This window comes from Molossus molossus, unplaced genomic scaffold (genome assembly GCF_014108415.1).
Source record: "Molossus molossus isolate mMolMol1 unplaced genomic scaffold, mMolMol1.p scaffold_m16_p_18, whole genome shotgun sequence".
Classification (NCBI taxonomy): domain Eukaryota; kingdom Metazoa; phylum Chordata; class Mammalia; order Chiroptera; family Molossidae; genus Molossus; species Molossus molossus.
The window spans coordinates 31536120-31560863 of record NW_023425353.1 but is presented as its reverse complement, the minus strand read 5'-3'; the positions used below and the strand labels follow the sequence as shown (position 1 = coordinate 31560863).

The window sequence follows — 24744 nt, the reverse complement described above, 5'->3', positions numbered from 1 at the left end:
GAGGTAATTCTGCCACAGCCTTGTACGAAGTCGGCTGTCGGCCTTTTGTAAGTCCCCACCGCGGATCCCGCTGCAGCCTTCAGGAGCTCGGTCTAACGCCCTAGGCACCGGAGGGGGCAGGGACTTCGCAACTCCGAGTACGGCTGCCCCAAACCACCCCGGACTCCAGGTCCCACCGCCTGCTCACGAACTCAAACTGCACCAGGACCCCACAAGGCCTGAGGCGGTGGCCGCTGCGGGTCCCCCGGCCGCCGGGAACCGCGACCCCCAGTCCAGGAGTCCCACAAATTGGCCTCAGCCGAAGGGGCCTCCGCTCCCTCCTGCAGGGTCTGGACCTACCATGGCTCCGTCGGTCCGGGCCCAGATGCCCTTACTTGCAACCGGCAACGAAGTTCCCAAACAGCCCCACCGACCTGCGGACCGACCGACTGACTGACGTGGAACTTCCGGGAAGCGATTCTCGCGATAGCGGAGGCTAGGACGCGAGCGCCTGCGCAAATCTGGCGCACGACTGACGTTTCCCAAGCCCCTCCCCAGTTTCCTAGGCAACATAGCCCTCCAACCCGCATCCATCGCTCCTTGCGCCCTGTGGGCAGGCGGGGTGTGGCCTCCGCCACCGGGGGCAGTGGCCTGGCGTTGCTAATCGGGAACGAGAACCTGAAAACCAAGAGATAGAAAGGATGGGGAAAATGAAAAGATTAACTCCCGCTGGACGCTAAGGCAGAAGGCGCTCCCCACAAAGAGGATTTGTGTGCAGAAGCTGAGAAGCGCTCTGGGGCCTGCTCTGACTCTAAGGAGAGGGGGAGGAGGATAGAAGGCGATGCAGGGCAGCCTACAATACTCTGATGGGCTAGAAAGCATAGCCCTGCGGGCCCTGGACCTGGCACTGATTGAGACTTGAAGGTATGGGCCCTACTCTGGGCTGAGCTTCAGGCCTCTGAGGTCACAGGGAGCCAAGAGCCTTCAGTTCCAGACTCCCCCGGAAGATGGGACTACCCTGCTGTACATGATTACCTTTTATTGAGCATCCACTGTGTTACTCATTCATTTGACAAATGCTTAATGGATCTTCAGCTGTGTGCCAGACATACTTTTCTTTCAAATACTCACATCAAATCTAAATTATCTCCATTTTACTCATGGGAAACGAAGGCTTAAAGAAGTTAAGCGTCTTGGCGAGGGCTGCATATTAAGTGGTAGTAGTGTCAGGATTTGATCCCAGATGGATGTGTGGACGAAGGAGCTGTATGCTAACCTGACAAGCTCAGGGAAGGCCTGCATGGAGGCCTTGTAAACTTAAAGACCTAAAGTAAGCACAAAGGCTGGTCTGAAATTAAAACTTTATTTTTGTTTTAAATCCTCACCTGAGGATATTTTTCCCCATTTATCTTCAGATAGAGTGGGAGGGAGAAAGGGGGAGAGAGAGAGAGAGAGAGAGAGAGAGAGAGAGAGAGAGAGAAACATCAATGTGAGAGAGACACATGGATTGGTTGCCTCCTGCAAGACCCTGACCAGGGCTGGGGATGGAACTGCAACCAAGGTACATGCCCTTGACCGGAATTGAACCTGCAACTCTTTGGTCCACAGCCGACCCTCTAACTGCTGAGCCAAACTGGCCAGGGCTGAAATAAAAACTTTTTAACTGAAAGCACTTTATTGCATGTAGTCATGTTTTAGGCCAGCATCTTCCCTGACAAAGATCAGTCTTTACCTTAACTGAGCCTGTTGGTTGTCTTTTTGCATCTACGATAACATCTTTGGAATGTCAGAGTAATTTTCCTCCCTGGATCCCTCAAAGCACAGGCACCACTCTGTGGAGACCATGAAGCCCCTCATTGTTACTGAGTTAATTGTTAACTACCCTGTACCCACCTATGTAAAAGATGCATGTGTCTATCATTTTACTTTTTATCCAATCCCAGAGGTTCCCCCCACCCCTGCTTCGATTTCTCCCACCTCCCTAATCTATCACCAATGGATTTCATGTAAACAACTTATGTCTTCTCTTTTGGTTGTAATGTATAAAATAAGGTGCAAAACTGCCATTCTCTGGAGTATTATCTCAATCTGTTGAGGTTTTGCTTCTCAGCAATTGTCGACAATTTTGGCTCAAATAAACTCACAAAAATTCTGCACAGGTTTGAATGTTTCTTACGTTGTTAATACATGTCCTCAAAGTCCTGTGCTCTTTTTAAAACATCAAAACATCTTTTCATTAAGGTAGTTTAGAATAAAGGACTTGTGCCATAGGGATTACAAAATAAAATAGGAGAGCATTTGCCTACCACCCTTCACTTTTCTACATCTCTGCTTTTAAAAAAAGAAAAAGATAAAATCAAAACACTGTAGGCCAAATAAAACTTGCCCTCTGGCTACTTATAAATGAGTACCTCTGGCCTGAGAGAAACCTTAGAGTTTTTTAGATGTCTAGATTTTCAGAAAAGCAAAAATAAAAAAACGTGTGTTGAAAATTATATTCAGAGGAACTAGATGCTGCATCAAGTAATTTGCCCTTTAGTAGGAGCTTTGCTGCTGATGTGACCTCTTTGTGGGCCTCAATTGTCCTTATTAAAAAAAAAAAAAAAAAAAAAGATTAAGTAGGATAATTTCTAAAAATCTTCCCTTTCTACCAATCTGTGTTTCTGTGATTTTTATTAACAGAAAGAAGAGTGGGTCTGGAACTGGATTTTAGTGCCAGCAGTGTGATGTTACGGCATGTAAATTGAGACTAATTGAATGCTTTGCTTATGCTTCGAAGTAATTGAGGATCACATCATAAGAGCTGAAAATTATACGAATGTGAACTATACTTAATATGCTTGAATAGTGAAGCTTCCAGTATTTCCGATTCCTCGATACTTTTGCACTTGAACAAGTATTTTCGGACTTGGCAGAGTACCAAGTAACGCAAAATGAAATGATATATCATCTCTATTCTCAAGGAACTCAATTGGGAATACTTGTCTAGCTGGTATTGAAGAGGGGTTGAGCCCCCAAGCGTCACACTCACGACAGTGTCTTTTCATTTCTTTCCACTGCAGTTAACCAACATTAAGTTCTGCAGTGGTGCACTGTAAATTCATTCTTCTTTCAACCATTATATACTGAATGTGTGCTATATCTAAAGTGCTACACTAGGTGCTACCTGAAAATTATACCGATAAAAATCTAGTCTTGGATTTTGGTTGAAAGACATTTCATTTTAAAGAAATAGAATTCTCAAATATGAACTACTACATAAAATATCATTAAATATATGTGTGTATATTTCTGTGTGTTCAATCGTGGGTTTAAAATAAACTGTTTTGATAACTCTGGTTTAGAGGAGATGGAAAGTTTAGGAAAGTAGCTCTGGGGAAGAAAAGAAATATGCACAAGCACAGCAGATTGGTAAAGGGTTTCCCAAGAGGTTGATTGCAATTGATCCACAGATCTTAAAGTCTTATCTGATCAATTTCTAGGATGACTGTTTCAACCCTGCCTTTTTGCTGCTCCTGGGAGAATTCCAAGTGGAAGTTCGGCCAGCAGTGCCTCTATCAGTACCCAATATACACCCTTCACTCCTCATTCTATTCCCACCCCTTCATAAGAAGTTAAAGAGGTGAAAATAATTTCTAAGGAAAAGTCTAATTGGTACTTAAAAATACATATATACAGCCCTGGTTGAGTAGCTCAGTAGATTGGAGCATCATCCCGATCACCAGTCAGGGCACAACCAAGAATCAACCAGTGACTGCATAAATAAGTGAAACAACAAATTAATGTTTCTCTCTCTCTCTCTCTTTCTCAAAAATCAATCAATAAATAAAATTAAAGAAAAATACATATGTGACATATCACTTAGCAAAATGGTTAGTAAGAACATAAGAATCTAGCTTTTCTTTTTCAAAGAGGTTACAATCTATAAGCAGGAAAGGTCGGTTTTGCACAAATAACTGAATACCAGATAGAATATGAGGACCCCGAGAGAAGTACCAATAAAATACTCAGGATAAAATACCTGGCCAGGGAGGTAACAATTTTCCTAAAGGAAGCACAACTTAAGCTGGACCTTGAGTTGAAGAATACATGGTATATTTGAGGGCCAGAAGAAGTCCAGTTTGCTTGGAGAATGGTATTCATTGAGAAGGACAGTGAGGGAGAAGGCTGGAGAAGGATGGTGCTAAAGCCTGAAGATTTTTAAATAGGGAGGACTTGGGTTTTGCTTCGGTAAGTAATTGGAAACCGTTAGGCCAGAAAAGAAACCCGTTCATATTTGCACCCTGTAAGACATATGTACCTATTGTTGATGTGTATGAAGAAACAGATTGAGACAGTGAAATACTATACACGTTTAGGGGGAGTGGGTGTGAAAATAACAGTAATAATGAATAACTTTTATCGAGTGCCCACTATGTACCCAGCATTGGTACCTAGCAGCACTTTGCATACTGCAGTTCATATAATAATCCTAAAAGGCAGGTATTTTCTCCAACTTATAGATGCAAAATGAAGGTTCAATGGATTAAGTAATATGCTCCATGCCACACTACTTAAGAACGAGTGACAGACTGGAGATCTGAACCCAAGTCAATCTCCAAAATTAACACTCTTTTACTAGAATGTGATTACTTCCCTTTTCACTGAGCAGCTAAAATCAACAGGATACACAAACATTTGAGTTTGTCAGGAGTTAAGAGATTGGAAGGAGTCCTAATGCTAATGTTTTGAATCTAATGAACCCAGAGGAATATCTTTAATTAGAGGGAAAAGTGGAGCCAGTTAATGATACAGAGAAGGAACAATTAGAGTAGGACAGCGAAGAGAACTGTGTGCCACGGAAGGAAAAGGGAGGGAGGACATTGTTGTGTAGGGGGACTAGAAGTCTAGATGGCTTTGGAGAAGTTAAGGAGGCTTGTTATTTGGGGGGAAATAAAACACCACCTGTTGCCAATGAATTAAATAGTTGTGAGGATACTTGTGGCCTTCAAAACGTTTTCGGTTGAATAATGCTAGGGAAAGCAGATTTGCAAGGGATTAAGAAATGATTGAAATGATCAAGAAGCAGAGGTGGTGAGAGTAAACTATTTCACCAGAAGATTTGTAAAGGAAAGGCAAATGTTGATGTCTCACTGAAAGTGGATTGATTGTTCCCATATTTAGGTATAGTTGACATTAACTACTTTATGATAACACTCCAAATGGATGTATGCAACTAAATGGACCTTTACAGTGTGAGTAGGAACTGAGCAGACGCATGTCAGGAGGGTACATGCAGGGCATTCTGAGAAGAGGGAAGAGTGAGAGTTTGATTTCTACAGAGAACTAAATGTAATTTAGTATGCCTGAGCCAAAGAGAAGGAGGGAGAAGACTGAGAAATGGAAGTAGAAAGATAGATGATGCTCAGATCCTGGCGGTCCATGACTGCCCGTTTAAGGAGTTTAGACTTTACCCCGAAGGCTCTAGGGAACCATTGAAGACTGTGAAGTAGGGTGATCTTTATGCTCCATTACTGATTCATCATTGCATGTCAGTTACTTTCCCATTAAAGGAAATGTTAACGTTATCAGTTGGATTTTTACATGCAGTGAATGAAAGTGAGAATTTTGACCACATAATGACATACCAACCATCAGCAGACTAAATTGAGTTGGAGAACTACTAAGCTGTCATCCAAGAAGAGTGAAGCTTGTGGTTGCCCGACACAGAGGCACAAGCTTTGACCGATCGCAAAAGCACTGATCAAGTACAATGTGCTGCGCAATTCATATAATTGCCTTCTAAGAATTTAAAATTTGTTAACAAAAATCGACTCCATGTGAGTTTGATGTGGGATTCGGGATGGAGGGAATTTCACTTTTGCTTACCTAAAAGCATAAAAATCCAGATTTTTCATCATGTTTTTGGTGTGGGGATAATTTTACCTTTTAAAAAACTGCATTAACTTCATGTTGCCTTAATGAACAATTTTAGAGGAGGCACAGTTTAAAGTGAGCTTTGAAAGACATGGAGATAATTTCACAGATGGAAACATGGCAGGCCGTACGGTTCGGGGAGTTTGTCCTTCAGTGACCTCCATAGTGTTCCACACTCCTCACCTGGCTCTTCACACACGGGATGCTAAGACCACCCATGGTAAGTCATGACCAGCAGGCTCTGGAGACTTCTCTTTCCCAGGGTTGTCCATGGAATGACCTCTCTGGGTCTCAGTCTCATTGCCTACAAAATAACTTTGGATAAAATAAACTCTAAAGTCTTCTTCTATTCCAAACTTCTTTAGACTTTTGAGTCTGTGATTCCATGTTCTTGTTAAATGACATGGGCGAAGGGAGTGGCTGCAGGATGTATTAATAGACATTTGTTTTTACTTCATTCATGTGCTGACACAGTTGTTCTTCCCATATATTCCCCAGCATGCATTGCTCTTTTTCTCTGGAAGCCACCTTAAAAAAGATCATTTTTGTTGAGGCTTAATTATGCTTGGAACAATAGTGTATAAACCTGATCATCCTGGGCCTCCGGGCAAAGAGCCTATTGAGTGTGAGGACACCAGGAGCAGAGGCCCAAGGTGCATTGTATGCTGAGGTCCCTGGCGAACATTCTCTGACAACCAATGCTTAACTTTCTTTCCAGAGAAAAGGTTTTACAAAGTTTTATATAAGCAAATGATAGGTTTAGAGCAATTATGTTTCCTCAAGAATTATGTCCTTGCAAATGACAGTGCTGCATATAAATAAATGAATAATAATGACAAATAGCCTGTATATCTGGCTATTTTTTCAAATTAATTGAAAAAAATTTGATGTAAATGTGAAATATCTGGAGTGACAAGGCACCGCACAATATAATTTCCATCAAATTGCCTTATTCCACTTTCTTCTAAAGAATTTGTCAGCTCAAGTTGATCTAAAGGCATTACTGATTTTGAATTCAAATGTAGCTCAAGCCTCAAGGTTTAAAAATGAAGTCCTTGGGCTCTGAACTTCTGATATGTTTTTGTAACTGAAGATGATAATCCAAATCATATTGAGTCGCAGTACTACAGGATGTTTTGTTTGATGTCAAAGCAACTTCACATTGATAGTGCTTGATCCATTCCCTCGAATCCAATAAAGGGTTTGTCTCCAGGAAGAATAAATTGTTTCTTTGGCTAAATATGGCCATACCTTGGCACATATGACATTGACAATGAATACAGATGTAACTTTATCCTGAAAAGGTTTCTATACAAAGTGAGTGTTAGTTAACTGGATCAGATACACACACACAGAAGTAAAGTCAATATCTGAGGGAAGTAGAAGGAGATTACAGAGGCTTTGTTTATTTGTATTTTCTAGCTTTTTATTATAAACTTATACTGTGTAATAAAGGAAATAAATTATTTTATAACTATAAAATGTAGCAAAGGAGCCTGTCATTTGAAGGAAGCGTATTTTGAATCTGACTATAAAGCAAAGAAATGCCTCTTTATTCCTGAATAAATCTGGATTTTTATTTTATAAAGCCCATTTATGGTGCAACAAAATGAAACAGTTATGTCCAGGAACAGGCAAAAGAGAATGTAGTATCTGTCTGAGTGTTTCAAGGGAACTCAGGGCCAGATTTTGAGCTAGGAAGATGTATTATGGCTTTTTGTTAAGGTATTCCCGGTAGAACTAGAACGGAAGTAGCTTTGTTGGATGGTTTACGTTTGCAAGGGTCCCAGAAAGGTGACCAGTGACCAGGGAACAGAGGAAGAATGAAAGCTGCCAAGTAGCCGAGTGGAAGGGCCGTAAGCAAGGCTCATGTTCAGTGGATATGTATTAGTACTGCTAACACATGTATTAAAACACCAATTGATAGATAGCTGCTGCCTTGAATGTCTCTGCCATCCTAGGCGATCAGGTCCCTCTTCTGGGCTTGTCCATATTCTAGCCACTAAAGGAATGACATCTTACACATTCGGGGCCTCCAGGACCCTGATCTTGTACAACAACCAGCAACTGGTCTGACAGTGGGAATATTTTTTGACCGATGGGTGCAGGTGCCCTAGTCTTGTTAAATATTCTATCAACCCTGCCTGTAAGAGTAGGATATGGAACTGGTCCTTGATGCATCAATAGATGGAAGAAGAATGCAGGGGTTTTCCACCAACAAGCTATATTCAGAGTAGGACAAATTATAAGGTAGGCCTGGTTGGTGTTTGGCAGCCAGTTCCAACCTCTCAGGTCCTCCTTCCCCCTGTCCCACCAACTCTGTGTGCCTTTGCAGGGCCTTGTTCTATAACTGTCTCAGACACCAGTCTGATGAACTCATCCCATAGCCCATCACTTTCTTTATTTATTTATTTATTTATTTATTTATTTATTTATTTAAAATCCTCATCCGAGGACATTTTTGCATTTATCTTCAGATAGAATGGGAGGGACGGAGAGAGAGAGAAACATTGATGTAAGAGAGACACATTGACTGGTTGCCACCCACACAACCCCAACCGGCGCCGGGGACAAACCGCAACCAAGGTATATGCCCTCAGCGGGAACCGAACCCGGGTCTCTGCAGACTGCAGGCCTACGCTCTACCACTGAACCAAACCCAGCATTATTTTTTTTATTTTTTATTTTTAACACGTCTGTTTTCTCCCAGTCTCTCTCATCCCTGCTCTCCAACAGCCTCAAGTTCTCCCTCTAGTCTCTCCACCACAGCTGCCACCCTCACCTGGATCAAAATATGAAGGAAAGGTTCTCGGCAGTCACGCGTATTCCCAGATCAGAGCAGGATCTTTTCCCGGGAAAAAAGGCACATACTCATATACTTTTCCAAACAATTTTAAGACTTCTTGGAATCCATGTTAAAAACCCGAGCACCAAGCCTGTTATGCAGACAATACCATTAAATTCAATAACATTTCCTGATGATCTATTATGTGTTATGAATCATGTAGAGTTCTGCAACTAGATAAAGACGCTATTTCTATCCTAAAGGTGCTGAGCTTATTATACTATAATAAAAAAAATTGTCCTCACAAACATATCCATAATGATTACTTTTTGAAGAGAGTAACATTTATAAAATTATTTTGCATGTTTAAAAATTGACAACAACCACCCCCCTAAAACCCCAGGAAGTTTGGATGGACTATAAATTCCAACTGCAGCAAAAGCAGGGGGGCTAGCTATAGATTTTAGTGACCTGTAGCCACATGGCCAAACAAGTAAGGAATGAAGGTCAGTGCAGTGGTCACCCGACAGGTGTGAGCAGTGCTTACGCTAGGGGCCCCTCCCCCAGGACCCTGGACATGGAGGGCCCTGTTCCCACAGGGAGCTGGGCCAATGGCAGTAAGAGAGCATATTCGGGATATCAGAGATATGCAAGCTGAACTCTACCGCTTAAGAGCCCTGGATAAGGAGGAACATCAATCTTGCATTTGGCACTGGGGGGAGAAGGCAGAAGGACCAGAAATTTAGCCTCATTTTCCAACAGTCAAGATTACTGGGAAGAGGGCTCGGAATGCTGCTTTAGAAGATTTCCCACAGATCAGATGTTCCCCTTGTCTCATCCCCGCCTACTCGCAATTGCAATTCGCTGAAAAGCTAGTGTGTACAACACAGTCCTGTGTAGGATTCACCAGCAGCTAAGGTGAGGTGAGTTCCTTAGCTTATGACTATGTAGCAGAATCATATAATATATTTAAATTGATACAAATTCAGCTATTTGAGCTTAGAAATAAAGAAATACTTTAATATTAACAGTATCTTTTTCCTTCTCATGAAATGAACACAAAGTAGAAGTGAATCTGCTGTTCTTTCAAAACACTTCAATTCCCTTGTGCCGTCAATAATGACAACCTGAATGAGATGCTGGGGTTTAAAAACAGGTAATTTTCCTATCACACACCTCCAAAAGCAATCCATCTGTGCCACCTGGTATCAACCCGGGAATCAACACTTGAAGGAAAAGGGCTGTGTTGGATTTACTGAAAGGCAATATGCCAGTCTCTATCATGGCTCCTTCCCTAAGAACATTTTAATGGCTATTTTGTCATGATTTTGTATAATATACTAAATATAGAACCCAAACCTTGCTTGTGTGACTCTACTATAAATGTAAAATATCTCTTTTTTGTTGTTGTTGTTGAGGAAGAGCAATTTAGACACTAACTAGCAAATTTAAGGTGCTAAATGGGTAGTTTGCCATGAAAAATTCAGTTTGGCTATTTCAATTCAACGACTTTTTATAGAAGACCTACTGTGTGCAAGGAATTGTTAGGGGCTGCTGGGGACACAATGAAGCTTCCTGCTTTCCAACAGTCTTCACTGCCAGTATTGAGCTCTAGGAAGAAGGTGAAAACCAAAGACAAAAGGAGGAGGGTGAGACATCATCTGCTTTAGAAGATTGAGGAAGGCTTCTTGGAGGAGGAGGCACTTAAGAGTGGGCTGGATTCCAGCTGACGCTGATAATGACAACAGTTGCCATTTCCACAGAGTTTGGTGCTTCATCCAACAACCCTGGAATATCTCCATTTTATAGATGAGAAATCTGGTGGTCACAAAGATTAAATAACTTGGTCAAGGCCACAATATGTGGTAGAGCTGGGCCTCAAACCCAGATGGGTGTTGTAAGGTAACAGCTCTGCCTATTATAAGGATAATGTTAGCTAGGCTCCCAGAACACGCAATAATCAATGAGCACTTAGTAAATGTCAGTTCCCTTCCCTTCTTTCTATATTGTATCCCGCTAGAGCAAGTAGCTCAGCAGTAAATGTTTAATAAAAGGGCTAGGAAGAAATGGGCTGGAGGATGGACTTGAGGTGTGCAGGGCAGGAAACTGGTACAGATCACTGGGGCCTGCCCGTCTGGAAGAGGAGCCAGTGCAAATCCCATGTAAAGACTTGTAGCTGGTTTTTTTATTACTGCGGAATTGAAAATAAGATCTTCACGGGGATACTCAAACCCATCTATACATATTTGTTGATTGATTTCTAGAAAATACATATATAGATATAGAGATATACACAATACTAATAAAATGTATATATATAATAGAGTGTGTGTTATAAATTTGGATATCACTACCACATGGGAATGGCTATTTTTATTTTTTCTAGCTCATCTACAGTGGGTGGTAGTGTTTCGGATGCCCAGTCTATCAAGTATACCCTTCCTATATGGGGGAACTCCCTATTCCCTGGTGGCTTGAGTTTAAACATGGCCATATGGCCTCAACACAGTCTACAGGGTGCTCCTGTTTGAACTGAACTTGAGAGGCAGGTCAGCTGGTGGTAAGTTGCATTGGAGTCCAGTAGCACAGAGGGCATGTCCAGGGCATGAAGTACAGTAGTGCCCATGGAAGGATCCAGGGACAGTGATACCCATGGTACCTGTAGTGCCCAGGATGCTGTGTGAGATCATGGCTAGGCTTGTTCCCCAGCCAACATGCTTCTGATTGTACTTAGAGGTACTGTCTGTTGTTTTCAATCAAGAGCTCTGCCTAGCACAGTATCCAGTAACCTGCCCACAAACAGAAGATGGTGTGGTGTGGTGCTCTCAACTGCAGTCTTGAAACCTGAAGGAAAGCCACAAACGTTACATTGATTTTGACAATAGCCAGAGCAAGTTGGGGAGAGCAAATAACCATTCCAAATTGGCCTGGGGTTTGGTTATTTTCATGCTATTTTCTGTCTAGATATATGGGTGGTAAGAAAACAGTCAAGATCAATAATCAAACAAGGCCTGACCCTTGGCTCTGTGTAGCTCAGCTGGTTTCTTGGCTCATTTCTTATTTTATCTACAGCCAGATCAGACTGTCCAGGTGCAATGTTCATAAAAACCAAAACCTTAGTTGTGCACATTTTCTTTAAGGTCAAGGTAATTTACAGTCTGTTCGGAGAAACTTTTAGAGATGTAGAATGTGATGTAAAATGTGACTGTAATCCACAATGAACTCTCATTACCCTTCCCTCCTATTAGAAATTGATTCTGGCACGGTTCCTTCAGTGGAAAGTGACTCTGTCAGCAATTGCTATTTCTTTTTTCACACATTGGGGTTCCCCCAACCAAAGTATTAAAGCATCTTTAATGTTCCTTTAGGAAAGGTTAAATACAGTTTTCACCAACATTTGGAATTTCATGTCTGCCTGCTATTTCTACTGCGCTTTGCTCCCTGAGCAATTAATCATGTGGAGTGGAAGATCTTTTTCTCAAATTACCTGAGCTTGACTGCTCCGGATGCCAAGTGACCCTGAAAGAAAACATAGCCAAACAAAGCTCATCGCCCTGGTCATTGTTGGCGGCATGTGTCTTCCTTTCTCCCTACCACAACTTGACTCTAGACAGGCCAGAGAACACACCAGCCCCTTTCAATAGATTAGCTGACGCTGACCAAGAGTGTGGTCAGTTCATCTTTATATGTGGTTATTAGGGTTCCTGTAATTTTCAGGGTATTGGATAATGTAATGGTTAATTTTATGTGTCAACTTGATGGGATCACAGGGTGCCCCCAGCCTTTTGTCTAAACATTATTTCTGGGGGTGTCTGTGATAGTGTTTCCAGATGAGATAAGCATTTGGATTGGAAAAGTAAAGCAGATTGTTCTCCCCAATGTGAGTAGAAAAAGCAAAAAGGTGGAAGAAGGGAGAATTTGCTCTCTGCCTGACTGTTTCAGCTGGGACATCGATCTCCGGCCCTCTGGACTGAGACCATTGGCTCCCCTGGTTCTTAGGGACTGGACTCCGATTGAATTATACCGCTGGCTTTCCTGGGTCTCCAGCTTGCAAACAGCAGATCATGGACTTCTCAGCCTCCATTACTGCATGAGCCTCATAATAAATCTTTTTATATTGGTTTTGTTTCATGAATAACCCTGACTAATATAGGTAGTGTCGCTTAATAGTGTCCATGGTGCTCACTTCCTGATATCATGCTTTTTTTTTTTAACCTGTATAAATTCATGCCCCCTTTAGTTAAATATAAAAAATTCTCTCATCCCATAGGTTAAACACTACATCTTTCACAGATCCTCGGATGTCAAATAGATGTTAAGTTTAATTTTCTTTAAACTCATTCATTTTTAAAGCTTCCAAATATGGAAGCATAGTGCACATGCCTTTTGGAAATGAGGTAGACTGCCTGGAGATTTGGGTCAGGCTGTACAGGGAAGGCGTCCCTGGCTAACAGTCATGAGTATGGCAAACCTGCAGGGTGGTGGACCCAACAGCCATTCTCAACTTTTTTCTCCTTATTGTCGTTAAACACTGACTAACTGTTTCATATTTCTAAACAGAAAAGAAATGATAAGAGAAGGAAACTTGAAGCATCAGGAAAGAAAAATGAATGTGGTAAACAAAATGATAGACTTCCTTTTCCTCTTAAGTTTTCTATATGATGTTTCATAATTAAAGAAAAAAAATTATATCACTGTCTGATATGGTTCTAAATGTGGAGGAAATAGTTAAGACAATTACATTGTAGGTGAGAGAGGATAAAATTATGTAAAGGAAGATAAAGGTTCTATGTTTAACTTTGAACTGGTAAAATAATGATATCAGTAGACCGTGATGTTATGTACACATAGTGTAATACCTAGACCAACTACTAAAAAGCTATGCAAAGAAATATACTAAAATCACTATAAATAAACCATAATAAATTCTTTAAAAAGTTTAGAAAACCGCCCTGGCCAGTTTGGCTCAGCGGTTGTAGCATTGGCCTGTGGACCAGAGAGTCCCGGGTTTGGTTCCTGCTAGGGGCACATACCAAAAAAAAAAAAAAGTTTAGAAAACCCACAGTAAGGCAGAAAAATGGAGACAGAGAAGTGAAAACAGAACAAAGAGAAAACAAAAAATAAAATGGCAAACTTAAATCTTGCTAGATCAATAATCACATTAAATGTAAATGATCTAAATATGCTAATTAAAAGACAAGAATTGGCAGAGTGGATTAAAAACTGACTCAATTATATACTATCTACAAGAAACTCATGTCAAATATAATGGTATAGGCAGCTTAAAAGTAAAAGAATGAAATAAGATATATCATACAAATATTAGTCAGAAGAAAATAGAAGTGGTTATATTATATCAGATAAAATAGACTTCAGAGCAAAGAAAATTTGCTCAGACAGAGAGGGACATTGTATATTGATAATAGGATCAATCCATCAAAAAGACACAGCAATCCTAAATGTGTATGCATCAAACAATAAAGCCACAAACTATGTGAAGCAAAAACAGACAGAACTGAAAGGAGAATTAGAAAAATCCACAATTGTGGTTGAAGACTTCATTACCCCTTTTGCAACAGTTGATAAAACAACTAGACAAAGTCAGCAAGGACATAGAAGAACTCTGTGAAGTCAACAGCACTGACAACAAGCAGGATCAAGTCAATATATATATTTTATTCCACCAAACAATACCAGGACACACATTATTACCAAATGCCCACAGAATATATAGCATTATTAACTATATCTTCGGTCATAGAACAAAAATTTTAAAGAAAAAAATTTGAAATAATACTGAATGTATTCTCTGACAACAATTGAATCAAACTACAAATCAATAACTGCAAGATAAGAGAGAAATCTCCAAGCTCTTGAAAACGAAACATTATGCATCTAAATAATCAATGGGTCACAGAGGAAGTCTCAGGAGAAATGTAAAAAAAAAAAAAAAAAATACATGGAATAAAATGAAAATGAGAACAAAACATATCAACATCTGTGGGTCGCAACTAAAGCTGTGCCCACAGAAAATTTATAGCACTAAATGCACACATTAACAAATAGAAAGTCTCAAATAAATTATCTAAGCTCCCAGCTCAAGAACCTAGAAAAAGAAGAGCAAAATAAAACCCAAATAAACAGAAGGAAAAAATAATAAAGATAAGAGCTGAAATCAATGAAATTAAAAACAGAAAAATAATAGAGAAAAATCAATAAAACAAACTGCTGATTCTTTGAAAGGATCAATGAAATAGAAAGACCTCTAGCAAGACTGACAAAGAAAGAAATGAGAGGAGACCAAAGTTACCAGTATTAGAAATGATTAGGGGTTATCACTACAGACTCTGCAGACATCAAAAGAATAATAAAGGAATACTATAAACAACTCTACATAAATATGACCACTTAGATGAAATAGGCCAATTTTGAACTAATGCAACTTAACACAACTCACCTAATATGTAACAAAAAATATGAATAACTTTATGACTATTGAGGAAATTGAGTTTGTAATTTTAAAATTCTTAAAAAGGAAATCTCTGGGCCCCAATGATTTCACTAGAGAATTCTACCAAATGTTTAAAGAAGAATTAACACTAATTCTACACAATCACTTCTACAAGCAAGAAAAGAGACAACTTTCTACTTCATTTTATAAAGCTAGTATTACTCTAATGCCAAAACTAAACAAAGACAATGAAAAAAAAAAAAAAAAAAAATAACCCTGCTGACCATTATATATCTCTTATAAATGTAGACACAAAAATACTCTACAAAATATTGGCACATCCCATCAACAAACCATCAAACAACAAGTGTTGGTTGGCGAGGGTGTGGAGAAAATGGGACTCTAGTACACTGCTGGTGGGAATGCAGACTGGTGCAGCCACTATGGAAAACAACATGGTGTTTCTTCAAAAAATTAAAAATTGAACTGCCATTTGACTCAGTGATTTCACTTCTAGGAATATAGCCTAAGAAGCCTGAAACACCAATGAGAAAGAATATATGTACCCCTATGTTCATAGCAGCACTATTTACAATAGCTAAGATCTGGAAACAGCCCAGTGTCCATCAGTAGATGAGTGGATAAGAAAGTTGTAGTACGTATACACAATGGAACACTATGTAGCTGTAAGAAAGAAAGATCTCTTATCCTTTTAGATGACATGGAGGGACATAGAGAGTAGTATGCTAAGCAAAATAGGCCAATCAGAGAAAGAAAAATACCACATGATCTCACGTATTTGTGTAATATAATGAACAAAAAAACTGATGAACAAAATAGACCCAGAGACATAGAAAGGAGTACAATTCAGACTGACAAACTTCAGAGGAGGGGAGTAAGGGGGGAGGGATGAGATAAACCAAAGAACTTATATGCATGTATGCATAACCAATAGACATAAGCAACAGTACTTGGAGGGTGGGGGATTGGGAGGAGGGTGTCTGAAGGAAAAAGGAGAAACATCTGTAACAAAAATTAATTTAAAAACTCCCACAAAATATTGGCACAAATAATTCAGCAATATATAATAATAATTATACACCATTACCAAGTGGGTTTATTCCAAGGATGCAAGGTTGGTTCAATATTTGAAAATCAATCAGTTTAACCGACCACATTAATGAACCAAAAATATTATATGATCATATTAATTGCTGCAGAAAAAGCATGTGACAAATTTCAAAACCTATTCGTGGTTAAATCTTTCAGAAAATTAGAAATAGAGGAAAATTTCCTTAACTTGATAAAAAGAATCTACAAAAACATTATACTTAATGGCAAAGGATTGAATGCTCTCCTCCTTATATTGGGAAGAAGGCAAAGCTATTCATTCTTGTCACTCTTACTCAACATAGTGATAGAAGTTCTAACTCATGCAATAAGGCAAGAAAAGGAAACAAAAAGCATACAGATGGGAAAAGAAGACATAAAAGTATCTCTACTTGCAGACATGGTTATCTGTGCAGAAAAATCTCAAGGAATCTATCTAAAAACTGTAGCCAATAAATGAGTTTTGCAAAGTTGCAAAAATACAAGATAAACACATAAAAATAATATATGGCTATATACTAGCAATGAATACATGAACACTGGAATAAAAAATATAATACCATTTACAATTGCGTAAAAATTAAATATTTAGATGTAAATGAACCAAACACGTACAGGACTTATATGCTGAAAACTATACAATGTTGATAAAATAAATGAAAGAAGATCTAAAATAAATGAAAAGACATCCTGTTCATGGATAGAAGACTCAAGATAGTAAAGAACTCAACTCTGCCCAAATTGATATACAGATTAGTATATATTTGCAATTCTTATCAAAATCCTAGCAAAGTATTTTGTAGATATAGACAAGCTTATTCTAAAATTTGTATGGAAAGGCAATGAAATTAGAATGGTTAAAACAATTTTGAAAAAAAGAATAAAGTGAGAAGAATAATCTATCTGATTTTAAAGCTTATTTTTAGTTACAGTAATCCCCAGTCCAGTGCGTATGGGAGGCAACTGAATGATTGATGTTTATCTCTCTCTCCTTTCCTCTCTCTCTCAACTCAATAAAAACATATCCTCAGGTGAGGATTAAAAACAAAATCTCAGTGAGATACTATTACACACTGATCAGAATGATTAAAATGCTGAAAAAGATGTGGAGCAAATGGACCACTCATACATTGCTGGCGAGAATGTGAAATAGTAAGGCAATTCAGGAAACAGTTTGGTAGCTTCTTAAAAAACTATACATGCATCTACCATACAACTTAGCCTTTGTACTTCTAGGCTTCTATGCCAGAGAAATCAAACTACGTTCACATGAAGACTTATACACAAATATTTATAGCAGCTTTACTTGAAACTGAAAACAATCCAGATGTCCTTCAACAAGTGAGGTTAAACAATCCATGGCACATTCATACCATGGAATGCTTCTCAGCAATAAAAAAGGATGAACCATTGATACAGGTGATAACCTGGACGAATCTCCAGAGAATGATGCTAAATGAAAAAAATAAAAGCCAATTCCCAAAGGTTACATATGTATGTAGGAAAAAAACAAGATTCTAGAAATGGAAAATATATTAGTAGTTGCCAGGAGTTAAAGAGATCATGGGTGAGAGGGAGGAGGGTGTGGCTTAAAGGGGACACAATAGGATCATTGTGGTAAAGGCAAAGTTCTGTATGTTGACTGTATCAATGCTAATATTCTAGTTGTGACATTGTATTATAGTTTTACAAGATGTTACCATTGGGGGAAACTGGCAAGGAGTGAATTTACAATTACCTTAACAGAAAAATTTTAATGAAAAATATCAGTACTTTGTACAAATAATGTATTTTATTATTTATAAAACAACTTGCATTCATTGTGAACTACTGTCCTAGAAGTTTAAGTAGTTTTTTACTTAACTTTTTTTATTTTAAACTACTTTTAGACTTATAGAAAAATTGCAAAATAATAGAGTTTTCATATATCCTTCACCTATATGCTCCCAATTGTAAACATCTTTTGTATACATCTTGTATAAACATAGTACAATAATCAGAACCAATACCATTAACCAAATTCAAGATCCCATTCAAATGTCACCAGTTTTTCCATTAAGGTTCTTTTTTTGTTCCAGGATTCCATTCAAGAAACCTACATTGTATTTAGTTGTCATTTCTCCCTTTTCTCTAACTAGCTCCAATTGTTCCTTAGTCTTTCTTTGTCTTTTCATGACCTTAACATTGCCAAAGATCAGTTGTTTTGGTGAATGTTCCTCATGACAGTCTGGTGTTTTCATGCGATTGGACTGAAGCCATCCGAAAGCTTCTAGATTCTGAAATTAGGAAAGGATTCCTAGAGAAAGGGAGAGGTGAAGGAGGAAATTCACTGGGTCCTGCGCGTGCGTGTGTGTGTGTGTGTGTGTGTGTGCAGTGCACACACAACACACATTTACAGGGCACTCCCTCCAGAAAACCCAAACAACTAGGTATGTTGCCTGCCCATAGTTCGCCATACTCTCTCCTTGCATAAATACCTTCATCCACTAGGCGGTGCCTTAATTCTTCTTAGTGGCATCATTTTTGCTAGCTAGCACCACGAGTCAGATCTAAAAGTCTTTAAGTGAATCTTTCTTTCTCAACCTACTGTAGAGTGTACAAATCATTTCCTCAGCTGATTCAGATATATTATGATGTGCTGGGAAATCTGAGCATTCCCTTACCCCGTGGAGATTAATTTCCTTGAAATATTCATTGGATTAAATGTATTTAAATGTGCACTGTTTAAAGCTCAGTGCTGCAAAATGCCATACTCAAGATATATATTATATATTATATATTAAATAATTAACTTTAGTGTGGGAGAAGGAGGGAGGGAGCGAGGGAAATACCTTATTTAGTGCAGGCCAAGGGTGAGACCGAGGCAGCCAAATCTAAAACTTTCCACAAGTCTGCTAAATCCTGGCTTCACCTGTTACTAAAATTATGTTACCTTGGGCAAAATAATTAATCTCTCTAAGCCTCAGTTTTCTCATCTGTAGAATGGGAAAAATAGCACCTCAAAAATATGACTTACATATTTAATACATGGAAAGCACCGGGTATTATGCCCAATACATAGGAGGCACTCATCCAAAATAAGGTTCAGGAAATATTTTTGCTTGTTTAGACCCAGAGATGGCATTGGTCCTGGCTTTGTGGCACTCTTCTTCCCTGTGCTAAGGTGTCCTCCCTTAGCTCTGGGAGGTGTCAGAGTGTGGGTGTTAGTGCACAGACTCAGGAGCCAAACTGTCTGGGTCCCTGGCCCAGCGCCACCACATGCCAGCTGGAAGCCCTTAGGCAAGTTTCTTAAACCCACAGCGCCTCAGTCTCCTTACCTGTGAAAGAGGACAGTAATAGTACCTTACCTCATAGGGTTGGGCTCGACTGAGTCATCACATATAAATTCATGAGAATGGTGCAGACATCCTTGGAGATCTTGCAGATTCAGCTCCAGACCACTGTAACAAAGCTAGCATCGAGTTGCAATTGAAGGGCCAATTTTTCAGCTTCCTTGGTGTTAATGTTAACATCTTACATAGCCACAATGCTCAAAACCATGAAATTAACATTGATACTATGACTGTTACTATTAATGCTATTGATTACTATTAATTAAACTACAGGCCTAATCCGAATTTTACCACTTCTTCCACTAATGTGGAACTCACCTTACATTAACCGCCTTAGTCTCCTCCAATCTGTAACAGTTCTCAGTCTTTCCTCGTCTTTGGTGACCTTGCCACTCTTGAAGAATACCGGTCAGATATATTGTAGAATATCTGTCAGTTGGGTTTTGTTGGATGTTTCTCACTATTAGATTGAGTTATGGATTTTTGGCAGGAATACCACAGAGTGATGTGACCTTCGCAGCATATATATCAGGGGGTACATGATGTCAAATATATCTTATTATTGGTGATAATTAACCTTGATCACTTGTTTAAGGTGATGCCTGCTGGTTTCTCCACTATGAAATTGCTATTTTCCCTTTATAATTAATAAATATCTTAAAGAAGATACTTTGAGACTGTGCAAATATTCTGCTTCTCCTCTAACTTTCTCACACTAATTGAGCACTCATCAGTAGAGTTTGCCTGTAATAATTATTATGGTGGTGTTTCCCTAATGGTGATTTTTTTATATTCCTAATTTCTTCTACTTTTACATATTGGAATTGTTCTGTAAAGAAGAACTTTTCTTTCTTCCCCATTTATGCATGCAAGTAAAACATTTATATCACTATGGATTATAATTCAATATTTATATTATTTTTTTCTAAATTTGTTCCATTTGGTAATGGGATTGACTTCAAGTGGGCTGTGTGTCTTGTCATGTGCCCGATCCTTTCTTGATCCCTTTCATAAGGTCATACTTGGTAACCATAGCGATCACCTGGGCACATCCCACTATACACAGGGGGAAAAGTCCAGGGTCACACTGCTGTCGGGAGTGGTTGGGCTCAGAGTGTCTGAATGTCTGTTCTGCTCTCTGCTAAGGCACCATGCCTCTCCATATTTCAAAATTTTTGTTTACCAAGAAATTCACATAATTCACGTAACCGCACACATCCCTCTGATTCCCAGGGCACAGCTGGCTACTGGTTGGCCGAGAGGCTAGCAGGCAGGGCTCTCTCCACTTCTGCCTAACAGCTCCGGAACCACGTGCCATGGGCGGCCTTCTCTGGTGGCGCTGGGCGTCTTTCCCTAACCCCTGGAAGGCCGTCAGGGAAGGTAAATCTATAGGTCACTGTTATTGATATTATTATACTACTGTGAAAGTAAGCTGAGATCTCACTCTTCAGCTAGAGCTTTTTAAAAGTTGGAGGTGAAAGAGATTAAGAAGTATAAATTGCCAGTTATAAAAATAGGCATGAGGATATAAAATACAGTATAGGAAATACAGTCAATAATATTGTAATAACTGTGTATGGTGTCAGATGGGTACTAGACTTACGGGCGTGGTCACTTCATATGGTATATAAATGTCTAATCACTATGTTATACACCTGAAACAAATTAATATTGCATGTCAACTGTAATTAAAAACTAAAGTAAGATAAATAAAAATTTAAAAGTGTAGGTGCAACCTAGTTCTTATTCATGCAGGAATGGTTTGAAAGAAAATGAGGTTTGTTAAAAGAGCCAGAACATCTAAGCAGAAAATGGTTTTCTCTACAGAGAAGGAATAAGTGAAAGACTATCACTAGGAAACATCAAGACACACTCACAATGTGGAATTTTACAAGAAAATTGGCCTGGACTCTACAAAGTCAATGTCATAAAAGCATCAAAGAAAAGTGATAAAGGTTTTATAGATTAAAAGAGGCCAAAGAGACAAACCAACCAAATACATGTGTTGATACTTGATGGGAATCCTGCTTTTAAAAATATTATGAAAGTCATTTTGGGGACAATCGAGGGGATGTGAATTTGAACTGGATTTAGACACCAGGGAATTATTAATTTTCCTACATGTGATAGGATGTTATCATTCTATAGGAGAACATTCTTGTTCTTAAGAGATAACATGCTTAAGAATTTAGGAATGATGTGTTTTGATGTCTGCAATGTACTCTCAAATAATTCTGAAAAAAGTTTACAGAGTAAATCAAATGTGGCAGAAGGTTAACAGTTGTTAAATCTAGATAATATAACACTGTTCCTCTTTCAGTATTCTGTATGTTTACATTTTTCCAAAATAAAAAGCCTGAGGAAGAATTACCTTACAGTCTTCGAGTCTTGTTTTATATGAAGCACGGCCTCCATTTTATTCTCATAAAAACGACAAAAGTCAGTTCTATTCAGCTTCAATGATCCCAGAAGCAGGGGTTCAGGAACCCTCATTAGTGGGAGCACAAGTATGAAGCCTGGATCTGTGGAGAGATGGTCAGGGGTGGGGTGTAGAGTTCTGGTCTTTGTGTGTCTGGACTCAAATCCCAGCTTCTCTGCTGTTTCATCTCTCAGTGACCTTGGTTAAGGAATTCAAAACATCTGGGTTTCAGTTTCTGCAACTATGAGGATAGCAACATGTTATTTGTTGCAAGAGTCAAATGTTCCATTTGTACATGCCATCTAATATGGATATGGTAATACCTACAGGCAAAACGGCAGGCCTGCCACAAACAGTAGCCAATGTGTTGGTGCTGAGGGCCATCTTGTGAGCCCCTGCAGACCATCAGTTCCCTGGGGAGCTCAGAGAATGTGGACATGATAGCTCAGGCCCTAGGGAGCTAGAAGTTGGCTTATGGAAGCAGGCATGAGGGGGGGCAGGCTGGTATAGGGTCTGTCCACAAGGACCCTGAAATAATTTGAACAAATGAGGTTTTACTTACAATCACTGTACCTTCATAACTTTTGGGTTGAGAGCATTAACGTATTAAATGTAAACATTGAAAATATGTGAGAATATTTAAGAAATCTGTTTGGAGTAGCTTGCTTTTTTTTTTTTTTTTTAAGAGAGACGGGAAGGGAGAGAGAGAACACGAAGCATTGGACAAGTCACTTAACCTTTCTGGGCCTCAGTTTCTCATCAGTAAAATAGGGATAAATATCGACTGCCAAGTAGAGTGAGAGGCACGTTGGAGGCATAGGTGAGGTGTCTCCCATGGAACAGAAATGGAGCTCTATGAAGATGAATTCCCTTCCTTGCTGGTTTCTTCCCCATTGACATGTGACTTGCCGCTTCCCTCTGCTTCTCTTCTGTAAGAAATGTGAGCACAAACCTAAGCTGGGTCAATATGTGTCTTCTGGTCAGCTTTTTTCCAACACCAGCCCTCAGTTGGGTCTTTCTTCAACACACCTTGGCCATCAACATCCTGTGTGACCTTGGGCAAGTCAACTCCCTTCTCTGGGCCTGATGGTTGCTACGGCCACAATTCAACTCCTTCATTCCAGGATTCTAGTCCAGGAATGAAGAAATGGCAGAACTCAAGAAGCAGTGCACATGAACATTCAAGAGAGAAGACAGGTCCACCGGGGCCCTGGCCTGGGCCTGTGGTCCGGCCATGAGTGGAAAGGGGACCTTTGGAAAGTCGGTCTAGAGTCTAGAGGAGAGGGATGGTGACTTCAGAATGGTTCCTGTTTCCCTTCCACATAACCCCCACCCAGCAAAGCGTGGTGTGGTGGGTGGGGGCGCTGTCCTTTCTCAGAGGAAAATCATTTCCCAGGAAGGGGGCTGAGTGTCTGAACCTGAGATGCTGACCTGCTCTCCTCCCCGGCACAGCAGACTCATCACTAGCTTCCAAAGAACAATAGCACTTGGAAGCATCCCATCTTCTTGGATTTCCAGTTTTCTTATGATTTAGCTACAAAAGCAGTAAAAAGAAAACAAATGGACAAACAAAAACCAATCTAACTTCTCAGCTGCCTCCTCTTGGGGGGTGCTACACCTTTTGGCATGTCTTTGCCGAGTGGGAAATCCGATGGAGACGTGGCTCCTTCCTCAGCTGTAGTCCTCAGGACAACTCAGACATCTCGTGTGGGAATAAGCTGCTGCTCTGGGAGCGACCCAGACCCGGGGACTCACCAGACAGACAGGGTCTGCCTTCCCAGATCTCCGGTCCTCTGTCAGCCCCAGGAAGCAGTGCTCGGTCTCTGCAGTGAAAAGTGAGGTGCCAGCCCCAACTCTTGTGGCAGCGAAGGGCAGAGCAAGCTCAGCATCCCTGGGCATGTGGCTGGCTGCACAGGCCTCTTGCATGGCCCTCGGCCCCCACTGGCCAGCAGCACCCGCTGTGTGAGGAGGAAACAGTACCGCACCCTAGTCTATCTTGTGACCTTAGCCTCCTGGGAGACTCTCCAAGTAGGATGCTGAGCAGAAAAGAGCCAAAGAAGGGACATTCACCCCCCTGAGCTGAGGGTGATTGGCCTCAATCAGATAAGCCCTTTCCTTTAAGCTGTGATACACAGTAACTTCCAAGTTGGCCTGTTGCCTTGGTCCCCAGTTCAACTAGATCTGTATTTTGTCTCTGATGGGCACATATTTTATCAAAATACCACACAGTCACGCAGGCCCGGGTTCAGATCCCGATTCTTTTCCTTTAGAAAAGTGCCTTAGCTTCTGTGTGTCTGTCTCGTCTGAGGTTGATAAACCCACCTGGAGGAGTCATTGGGAGAAGTAACAGAAATTAACACAAAAGTGGTGCTCTGTGCCCTGGCCGGTTTGGCTCAGCGGTTAGAGCGTCGGCCTGCGATCCTGAGAGACCCGGGTTCGGTTCCCGCTAAGGGCACGTACCTCAGTTGCAGTTTGTCCCCGGCTCTGGTCGGTCGTGCGGGTGACAACCACTCGATGTGTCCCTTCACATCGATGTTTCTCTCTCTCTCTCTCTCTGTTCCTCTCTCTCCCTCCCACTCTACCTGAACAAAAAATGGAAAAATGTCCTCGGGTGAGGATAAAAAAAAACAAAAAAACAAAACAAAAGTGGTGCTCTGTACGTGGTGGGTGCTCCATAAACGGGGACTATTCTTACGATTGTTTGTAGACCCCAAACACAGGAAAGGATTGCATATACCAGATTGTTTGGGGT

General features: G+C 40.2%; 1 protein-coding gene across 3 annotated transcripts in view; it reads right to left on the bottom strand.

Moving 5' to 3' along the window:
• The window catches only part of COPB2 (COPI coat complex subunit beta 2), a 41502-nt gene extending 41060 nt beyond the window's left edge, over positions 1 to 442 (bottom strand). For all 3 annotated transcript variants that reach the window (XM_036266436.1, XM_036266437.1, XM_036266435.1), the window contains exon 1: positions 340 to 442. In XM_036266436.1, the coding sequence (XP_036122329.1) occupies positions 340 to 342 (3 nt within the window). In that variant the 5' untranslated portion in view covers positions 343 to 442. The remainder of the gene's footprint in view (positions 1 to 339) is intronic.
• Between the last annotated feature and the right edge of the window lie 24302 nt (positions 443 to 24744).